This window comes from Miscanthus floridulus, chromosome 8 (assembly GCF_019320115.1).
Source record: "Miscanthus floridulus cultivar M001 chromosome 8, ASM1932011v1, whole genome shotgun sequence".
Taxonomy (NCBI): Eukaryota; Viridiplantae; Streptophyta; class Magnoliopsida; order Poales; family Poaceae; genus Miscanthus; species Miscanthus floridulus.
The window spans coordinates 54,164,809-54,175,608 of NC_089587.1; the positions used below are offsets into that span (position 1 = coordinate 54,164,809).

The 10,800-nt window shown below is 41.1% G+C and overlaps 1 protein-coding gene across 1 annotated transcript; it reads right to left on the bottom strand.

The window, feature by feature from the left end:
* Positions 1 to 3,455: 3,455 nt before the first annotated feature.
* LOC136472088 (phosphopantothenate--cysteine ligase 2-like) lies at positions 3,456 to 7,014 on the bottom strand. Its single transcript, XM_066469812.1, has 9 exons — positions 6,544 to 7,014; positions 6,300 to 6,414; positions 6,146 to 6,190; positions 5,818 to 5,903; positions 5,535 to 5,587; positions 5,375 to 5,434; positions 4,886 to 4,987; positions 4,068 to 4,187; positions 3,456 to 3,956 (listed from the first exon to the last, which is right to left on the bottom strand). The coding sequence occupies exons 1-9, from the start codon at positions 6,692 to 6,694 to the stop codon at positions 3,723 to 3,725; spliced, it is 966 nt and encodes a 321-aa protein (XP_066325909.1). The 5' UTR covers positions 6,695 to 7,014; the 3' UTR covers positions 3,456 to 3,722.
* Positions 7,015 to 10,800: the final 3,786 nt, after the last annotated feature.

Here is a 10,800-nt window from a genome sequence, read left to right on the forward strand (position 1 = left end):
GCTAGATGGTTCTAGTTTTGTCATGTCGTAATAAGTTTGACTCCTCGTGGGAGCAAATTTCAAGCTAGAGATGAATATACCGGGGTACTTTGCTCCATAGTCTTTACTTCAATCAAAAAATATATTTTTCACCAAAACCTCGATTTCTATCTATTAGGAACGATATAAAGAGACTCTTGGAGGAGTTGCTCTAACTCTGATTAATCTAAGCCCTTGAATTTAGTAGGGGTCAAAAAATATATTTTTCACCAAAATCTCAATTGCTATCTATTAGGAATTATATAAATAGACCTTTGGAGGAGTTGCTCTAACTCTGATTAATCTAAGCCGTTGAATTTAGGAGGGAGAAGAAATAGCCCGTATTAGGAGGTGTGCATGCTTGCATGCATGATGTATTAAAAAAACACTACCACCGAGGGAGTTTGCAGGGGCTAGCCGACTCTAAAATCAATTTGTAGGGGTGGCAGAAAAATAACCCATTCCTAAAAATTGTTCTTTTAGAAATTATAAATCTAAGACTAAAAAAAGAAAAAAAAAATAAATCTGGAAAGACCTCACTGGACAGCCACACATGCCGTCCGAAATCGCAAGTCGCGCAACGAACACGTGTTGCGCAGACATGGGGGGTTCGAACCCAAACTCCGCCTCACACGTTCCTCCTCTAACTACACCACCCTAAGACACTCAGTGTCTGTTTGGATATATTTGTCCTCCTCATTTTATCATGATCCGATTTTCAATAAGTATTTGGAATCATAAACGAATTCAAATGAAAAAGTTGTTAACTATAAAGTTTTATAACTTTTCGAGGTGTACAACTTTGATTTTGGTAATTTCTCCACCCGATGTCATTTGAAGAAATTAAATTTCAAATGTGAGAAATTCAAACGTAATTTCTCTTTGATAGATGATTTCAAATGAAAGGGTTGTCAACTATAAAGTTGTATAACATTTTGAGATTTACAAATTTCATTTTGGTCGCTTCTCCACGGAGGTCGTTTGAAAATTTTGAATTTCAAATGTGAGAAATTCAAATGTAGATTTCCTTGGATAGATGATTTCAAATGAAAAAGTTGTTAACTATAAAGTTGTATAACTTCTTGATATCTGCAACTTTTATTTTGGTCGTTTATCCATCTGAAGTCACTTGAAAAATTTGAATTTCAAATGTGAGAAATTCAAACGTAATTTTCCTTCGATAGATTATTTCAAATGAAAAGGTTGTCAACTACAGAGTTATATAACTTCTCGAGATCTACAATTTTTGTTTTGGTCGTTTTCTTCATCCGAGGTCGTTTAAAAAATTCGAATTTTAATATGTAATTTTACTGGTAAGCTCCCATTCTTAGATGCGGTTTTAGATCTAGTCGCTTCTAGAAATCTATTTGTAGGGACAGTTGTATTTAGAGCCATTCCACAAATGGGGTCATTGATAGAGGCGGCTGAAAATACCAACCGTCCCTATAAATGTATTTTTTAGAAATGGCTCGTTTTGGGAACCATTTTTAGGACGGTTTTAGATTGAGCCGCCCCAAAAAAAGATGTGTCTCTACAAATCCTTTTGATAGTAGTGAAATATAGAACCCCTCGTTCTTAGAGAAACAACAAGAAGAAGAAATGGCATCGCAACACATGCATGCATTATTATCATACTCCTTTCCCTAAAAATTACTTCCTAACTCATTTTATGTTAATTTTTATATTTACTAATGAGCGTTGTAACTCTAAGAATTGATTTATTCAGATATGGAGGGAGTGGATGACTGGGGTTACCTTTTATTAACGAGTTGCTTCTCATCATCTTCTGCTGTATCAGTGATTCCCACTCCTTGAGCAATGTCTCTTAGAATCTCCATCATGTTAGGACTTCGAGAAACTGACACAAAAAGCTTCACTCTTGGAAACTAGCGTGTAATGGCATGATGATAGACTTGATTTGCAGTAGTAGTCTTACCAACATTGTCGTCTTGCGGGAGCTCGGAAAGCTTGGGTAAGAGGGGCTTCATCACTCCCGTGGTAACACTGACGCGAGCAGCAGTAGCCATTTGTGCTCATCTGTGGACTATGTGGAATAACGAGTGCGCGCTACTACGGCCGGTGTCGTGGGAGGAGCCGAGGAGTCTGAATCCGCTTCACGTATATATATAGCCTGTTTTCAGATTAAGAACATGTATCTTGCTGTCAGTAGTTGGGTAACTTATTTTGTTAATTTCCTCTAGATCTACGCAATATAAAGTGCGTTTACTCTTAGCTCTTGTACGTAGAAGCTTGACTTGTTCAAAGTCACCCAGAAACTTCCACTGCATTACTGCGTACACTGCATACTGCCATGAACAACTCGCCATAAGGTATCTGTTTCCTAATTCCTTCCCATTAATATACGGTGATCCACCAACTTGTTGATAAGTCAACAGCGCATTGTGGTCAAGTCTACTCATCGAAGAAATATGGATTAATCTCTGTTTCTTGGGAAACGAATACTCATGTATTTAACTTTTTTTCTTTATAATATAATGGAAGACTTTTTACTCCAAAGACAATACATCGAGTTCATACATAGACTCGAGGACACTTCCGGTCTCTGTCTAACATAAGAAGCATACAACCAATAAAACAAAATAGATCACAAATACTCTAGTGGTTGTCAATCCGTAGAGTATACCACCATGTGCCTGAGAAAAAAAAATCCATAGCTACCTGCACCAATTGTCAATGAGGACTACCCCAACCAATACTAAGTCTTGGGAAACGATATGCGCTCATCTAGATGAAACTTATTTCTTCTCTACCTTGGTAACTTTAGTGACATGCCATCGAATTTGCTTACATGGCACCTCATTTTGCGATTACACCGAGAAGTGATTTGTGCCTTATATTTTCCCAAGAAGAAGCTCGTTCGGTGTCTGTCCCAAAAAAATAACCATTTGATTTGAGCATGGTTGTCAACTGCATTTTGGTTGATAGAAGGGGTGTTGGCATGCTACCTACTTTCCTCGCCAAAAATGCATGTAAGGTTCTTCGCGTGCTACCAAGACCAAGTTGAGCATTCATATCAACTCAAGTGATAGACCGACACAAAATTCAAAGCCAAAACTGCTTGTAAGGGTCTTGTGTCTATCAATAAAAACCTGATGGTGTTGTTTACGTATCTGTGCATTGGCCTTGACCATTGAACCATGCATATCTCTTTAAGATACATTGATTTGTCTTGATACATTGATTGCAAGGAAGGAACAGGGGCAAAAGAGTCCAATTATGTCTATTGACTCGCTTTACAGCACTCATCTTTGACAACGCACGCCACATAGGTCCAGGAACAGAACTGAGCCGATATAAAGATAACTGGCTAGTTTGATAGTTACGGAATGGATTTGAGTCTTCGACAAAAAAAAAATGAATGATCAAATCGGCTATTCTACCATAAAAGTTTGGCTTGATAGCGGCAAGTTTGTTAAAAAAAACTTGATAGCAGAAAGTTTATTAAAAAGCTCGATAGCTAGGCTGGTGGCTTCGCCACATGCTGCTTTAGCTAGGTTATGTCCAAAAACTTACAGGTATTGGTGTGGGTTATAATTTTGGTATTAATCTGCTGCAGCACATTGATGAGCATCTGGTGACGAACCAGGTGAACTCTGTATATCTCAATTTGCTACGAGAGTAGTAGAATCGCCCATACTTGCCGCCACCATGTCTGATTTAACCATCTCGCTCGCCCAACGGTCCTACGAATTGGGCTGTGCAATGTGCTCCGAGTGCATCTTCACCAGAAGGTCTGTTAGCTGCACTTCCAGGTCTTCCTCCTTGCTGCTCCTGCTCACGGTCGTCCTCCCGCTGCTTGTGACCATCACTACAACATCTTTGTAGTTTGCGAGTTCATTTGCCACCACGACATTCATACCGTACTTTTTCAAAGCCATTTCTGCCTTCTGTAGGAGAATATTAGGATCTGTTTCGAGCTGCAGTGTCCAGGCATTATGAATGATTGCTAACTCAGATTTAGACAGGAAAGGCAACACATATTTACTTAAGAATTAGAGAAAAGAGAGGGGATAAGTTATAGAGCTAACCTTGAAGGATACACAAAATGCAGAAGGAGCCCATTTTTTCCGGAGGATGAAAAGCATCTTAGGGGCTTGATTGAGTTGCATGTTCAAAGGGCCACCTGCTGACTGAATTTTATGTTTAGCCTGCAAAAACATTTGTCAGGGAGGAATGCGGAACGGTAGCAGAACATTATGGGTGTTTAATTGAAGTTAATCAGGCGGCTCTCCATAACCACTAAAAACAATACACACACAGCACCACCACCATATATAGCGTGCCCTATGCTTGTAGCTACTAGTGTGCAGGATGTGGCTTTCAGAAGTGTCTGGGAAAAAGAAGGAATCTGTAGGAATTCTGTTACCAGAAGAAAACATATTACCCTTATCATTGCTGGATTTCATGTTTTCCTTGTTAGACACAAGCTTAACATGAGGCACATAGGAGGGACACGATCTATTTTAGAAGGATCAAGTAACATCACAGCATACATGAACTCCTTTTTTTTTTTGAAGGTCAACGGTGCATAGCATTAACTACATAACTAATAGTTATAAAAAAAACTACATCACTAAGAAATATCACCATTTCTGAATTTCAACAGCTGCTTTCAAATAGCTTCCTCTACATAAAAAAGCTTGTTTCCATGAATCAAGTGACTGATATTCCTTCTACTGATGAGGAAGCCAAATAAAACAATCATGGACTACTAACTACAATGCGCAATGACTATACTGACAAAATGATGATCCGGTATGCAATAATAACTGCTTAAGTATGCAGTTGCTTGGTTTGGTCAAATATGACAAACATATGAAGACAATTAACTGAAGATAGAACCTACCATACTTTCCCATGGAACATAGAAGTCAGAAACTGCAGCAGCAAGATAAAACATTCCACGGTGCCCCAAGCAATTCATAGAAGTAGCTACTATTTGTAGTAACTGTCAGCAACAGGAAAAAATAGGCATATCAGATTCTACTTTATGTATAGCTCTAACATCTTTCACCAGGTTAAGCTATCATGCACCACAATGAACCTTTTAGTATCTAAAATATTATATGTATAATAGTAAATGAATGACATATGAGAATGTTTGTCAGTTTGTGATAATTGCTAATGGCTGGCCTGGTCTTGCCATCAAAGTAACCTGCCAAAAGGTTATGCTGCCAAACTACGCTTAAATTTTAAACAATATCAAATAACATATACATAATATTCTGTGTCCTAAACAGCAGGGTAAAAAATGTAATATGGACAGTAATGTTAGACATGTGACACTGACACTATGGGCAACAATATATGCCGGTAGGAAACAAGGGTGCAATACCTGAAGGTACTCAAAAATCGTTGTGAAAGGGAGTTTGAGAAGAAGGCCTTCATCGATTGCCTGTGATAGTGAATACAAGACATCCATGGTACCATATCAATCTGGTTGCAGCTAATGCTTCACAAGAGAAAGACGACATACAAGAGGCACATATATATACCTTCTGGTAATTGCTAATTGCTGCCTTGACCACCGAGGAATGAGACTGTGGAACTGAGATGCATAACAAGGATACAAACAGGTGTTTCAAAAGAAGAATGCATATAGTGATTTGAACATTACTTGTAATTACTGTAAAGGAATGAGGTGTGAAGATTGAACATTCAAGGCGAGGAGATAACCTAAGAAGGCAGGATAACATAAAACCATACAAGGAGCCGCCAGACCAGACAGATTTTGGGTCAGTTTGCATGACATGCATAATTCAGGATTACAGTCCAAACCTTGGATCTCCGAGTCTTCACCGAGCTCAAAAAGATCGAGAAAGGAATCCTCTGGAAGAAACCTACAGTAAGGCTGCTTGCTCCCACTGCAAAGAGGTAGGTGTCACTCACAACTTGTCTTATTTGGGCATTCAGAACTGAACAAAAACAACTTGCACCTAACTACACCGAACATCCTGTGACATTTGGCTCTGAGGGCTTCACAAGCCGAGCCTAGCTACACCAAACAGAACTATACCGGCAATTTCAGTTAAAATTTTGAGCATGCAGCTAGTTCAGTTCCACCCCAACTATACTCAACAAAAATTGTCTGGTTCGGAGGACTCACCGGCGATGGATGAAGATGACAGGGTAGCCGGCCTTGAGAAAATACCTGCATTGAACCGATCTCCATTGAACCAAAAGATGAACGGACCAGCTCCATAACAGCATGAGCAAGCAGAGCAGTAAAAAGCAGATGAGTGCGTGATTGGTCTGCGTACTCGGTGGAGGCGGCACCGCGCTGGCCGGAGCTAAAATTGTCGATGAAGCGCACGCACCGCTGCTCCAGGGGCACCGTAGTGCCGCCGGAGGTGATGCACACCACTCCGCGGCTCCCTGCAGCACGCAATCGGGGGTGACAGGAGCAGCGCGTCAGAAATCTGATTACCCTTTCAGCCACCCAACCCGGAGCCGAACAGAGATGAGGGCAGGGAGGGAGAGAAGCGCGGGATCGGGATCACTTGCCGGCGGCGTGGCGGGCGACGAAATCGGCGAGGCTGGCGGCGAGGCGGTCGCGGTCGCGGAGCGGCGGCGCGGCGCGGAAGAAGGCCTCCGCCTCCTCGATCCGGCGCGCCGCGTCCTCCGCCTGCGCTGCGGCGCTTGGATCCATGGCCATGACTTCCGCGCTCTCTTCTGATCTTTGGCTTGTTTTTCTGCGCCCCGAGAATTTTGGTGTGGAAATTTAAGGAGGAAGATAAGTGTGAGCGCGACGGGACTGCATTAATTAGGCAGCAGGACGAAGGCTTTTGGAATCAATTCTTGCGTTGGGGGGAGGTGGAGATTCTGGAGCTGGTGGATGGGGAAAGGTTAATTTGAAACGTGATCACAATCGATGGATCAAAGTCACGATCGATGTAGACTCTGAACTTGGAAAGAAGAAGAGAGAGATTTGAAAACGTAAGTAGAGAAGAAGTTAAGGTAGTTGGAAAGGAAAAATCCTGTCTGCCGGAGGTAGGTAGGTTCTAATTTGTTCATGCTCTTTTTCTATGAGATTTCTCATGAGCTCTTAAGAAAATAGGTTACTACAGATTAAGATTTTTCTGGTAAAACCATCAACACAAAAAGAATTATCCTTTAGTAAAATGGGACATTCTATATATTATCATCTAAAAGAACAAAGGGGGATGGTAACTTAGAACTTTTACATATAAAACAAATGCCTTCTCAGCAAATTTTACTCCGAAACAAATATCTCAGAAATAATACTTTACAGTTAGCAAGAAAGTCGAAGACTCACATTTTTTGTCCGAGTCTCATGGGTGTGAAGGACCAATTCCTGACGTTTCAATTTGAGGAGTGGACACCAGATTAGGTTTTGGGGAAGGCAATTGGTTAGGGACCTTGAAATTCCAATACCCTTCGTTGTTTAATATTATTCGTCGAAAATATGCAACAGTAATGAGAGTGCTTAGTTCTAGTCCTCTTAATGTCTCCTTCAAGATATCTTTAGTGCGCAATATGCTGACTTGGTACAATATTGTTGTTAGTGTGGCTTTTATTAATCTAAATGAGGGTTTGAACTTCTTTGTGTTGAGTTTTGACAAAGATGGCGTTTTCAAGGTCAAATCTACGTATATTTATCTCGTTAATAATGGAGTTAAGGTCACATAAAGAATTTGGCATTTCAAATTACCTCTCAAAATAAAAATATTTATGCAGTACTTTGAAACAGGGTTATTCTTATCGAGGATAATTTAGCTAGAAGAAATTAGAAGGGTAGTAAATTGCGTTGCTTTTGTAGACTTGCAGTAAGTTAGAAACTATCTAAACACCTTTTCTTCAGAGTGGCATTATGCCAAAACCTTGTGGCGGGTTGTACACTTTTATTAAGCATCAAACCTTCATATAATATAAATCATATGTTTAATTCTTGGTCTAAGTAATTGAGTTAGAATCTTATATCTTTGTTATTAATAGGAGCTGCAGCAATTTGCTGGGCAAATTGGCTTAATAGATATGATTTTGTGTTCAACAATGGCCAAACAAAAAATTTGCAGGTACTGTTTAGGGACACACTGACTTTGTTTCTAGGCTACGTTACAATGCACTAATAAATATAAGGATTGGTTAATTTTGGCATGCCAATTTCTAGAAATCAGAGCAATAGAGGGTTTTTTTTCTTCTCATGGATATCATTTAAGATTTTTTATTGGTCAAAGTTGAACACTTTTTCCTACTTAAATTGTATTTTTGTTGGACTGATACCTTTTTGTTGAAGAGGTCCAAAGCCAGAAATCATCTATTTATCTAAAAAAAGTAGGGAAGGAATTAGGCCTTCTGCAGTGTTTTTCCCGGAGTGAAGCTAAGAAAGGAGAGAGAGGATTTGAGCACTGCTCCTTCCACTGCAACCGGTGGTGCCAAATTCGAGTGATGCCAAGGAGCGATGCATGTACAAGCTGCGCTGCCCGCACAAAAAAAAAACTAATTTGTTGGTCCGGTCTCTACAACCATTGGTCAGTGCATTGTACCTTGTTTAGGGAGAAAGAGTGATGTACTAATTATTTTATTTGAAGAGTCACGGATGGCTGCGATGCCTTTTTCTTTCCACACTGCAACTGTGCTAGGGCGATGCCTCGTTTCCACCGTGGCGTCTGCTTTTCTCTGAGCACCACTTGCACGCTGTGGACGGCCTTATAGAACCTGAAAAAAGGGAAAATGGACCAAAGTGACAAAGGAATTGTAGAGCATGAAAAAAGGTTTTATTTTTTGAAAACGTAAGTGACGAAGGAATTGTATATAGAACCTGGAAAAGAAAGATTTGAAAACGTAAGTGAGGAAGGAACTGTAGAATCTTATAATAAAGAAAAGACCAAAGTGACATAGGAAAAAAAGGGAAAAAAACTGAAAACGTAAGAGACGAAGAAAGGCATCGTAGAACCTGAAAAAAAAAGAAAACAAAGGGATCAAACGTAAGTGGCGAAGGAATTGTAAAGCCCTTCAAAAAAAATTCCGGACCTGCATGGGAATTGTAGAATCGTAGAAGCTGGGGAAAAAAAGAAAAAAAAAAGGTTCAAACGTAAGTAGCAAATGAATGGTATAGAACCCTAAAAAAAGTAGAAAAAAAGATTCCAGACTAAATAAAAAAAAGAATCCGGACTTGGAGTCAGACGCGCTACCATTGCGCCACGGATCCGGTTGCTGTTAGACTGACTCCAACCATGAGACCCAAATACAACACCTATATCTCGGTTTGGGTCCGGCACAGGGGAAAAAGTCACCACCCAAAAGTGAGCATCTCCAACAGACCGCAAACGCAAAAGCCCCCAAATCCGCCGGAGGTTGCCGCCTCGTCCGTCCAGGACCGCGCCAAGGACATCCTCGTCGTCGTCTCCGGCCTCCTCTTCGGCCTCGGCTGTGGGGCCCTCACCGCGGCGTCCATGTACCTCGTCTGGTCGCTCCTCGCCTCCATGCACGCTCCTCCAACACCGGCGACGAGCGCGGGCGAGCTCCGCCCCGGCGCGGAGGACCCCGGATCCCCGCTCCCCGACAGCCGCGCCCCGCTCCCCGCCTCGCCGCGCGCTCCTCCTCCAACATCGGCGGCGGGCGCGGGCGAGCTCCGCCCCCGCCCCGGCTCGGGCGAGCTCCGCCTCTACGTGGGCGAGCTCGGCGCAGGCGAGCTCGGCGATTTGCGTAGTGAGGAGAGAGGTGACACTTTTTTGCCTAGCGTTTAGGCGAGCAGGCAAAATGCGTCGGGTGTATGGGTCTACTGTTGGACGATGTTTTTGGAAATGCAAAGAACTGTGCGGGACGCAAAAATGGGTCTGGGTCTCCTCATTGGAGACAATCTTAAGCTGCGAATAATATGGTTTATATATATTTGGAGTAGAATACATTGTTAAATTCATGTACACCTCGTCCATTTCGAACCTGCAAGGCCGGCATATAGGTACCCTATAAGATGATAAGATGAAATGCCTAGATAAGCACCGACTATACATGCGTGTTCTTTGGACCCAATTAGCTCCATACATCTCACGGGCGTTTATTTATATAATATCAGTATATTATTCTACGAACTTCATCAGAATTAGAATAGTTTTCTTAGATAAAAACTCTAATGACATACAATTTAGAATGACGATGAGAATAGTAGAATTATAGTTGGGCACAAGACACAATTTATGTTGCACGTACCCTAAGGCCTTCAGTATTAACATTCTGGTCCTTCTATGATGCTAAATTAGATTAAAGAACATATATGGTGTCAAATCCATCATTTGGCGAGAGGAGGCATCTGAGGCTACCCAAAACTATTATATTAGACTGTCTTCAACAACTGTTACCCAAAATACAAGACTCATTTCACGTTTGGGTAGCGCTATAGGTAAATGGTTCAATACCTATTTTTGGTCTTCTCTACCAACAAGACCTAAAAAATAATCCTTTCTGCAAATGATTCTCCAGGAGAGAGGATACTCAGATTTTGGGTTATACCTCTCCTGACACTTAAAATAGGTCTTCTATATAGATACTCTGTTGAAAGCTATGCGTATTATGTTGGAGAATCATTTTAGGTTTGTGTCTCATAATAGATCTCCTGTTGGAGACAACCTTATTTCATAGTTTTATAGGCGTGATGCATCTAGGTTATATTACTCTTGATTTTAGCCTGTGTCTATCAAAGCTATTGCTACCATTTTACTTTCTGTGTATGAAGCCAAAAGAAGCCACTTTTTAGTGGTTTCAGCTTTTAAGACAAAAATGACTTTAGCTTTGTCGCTC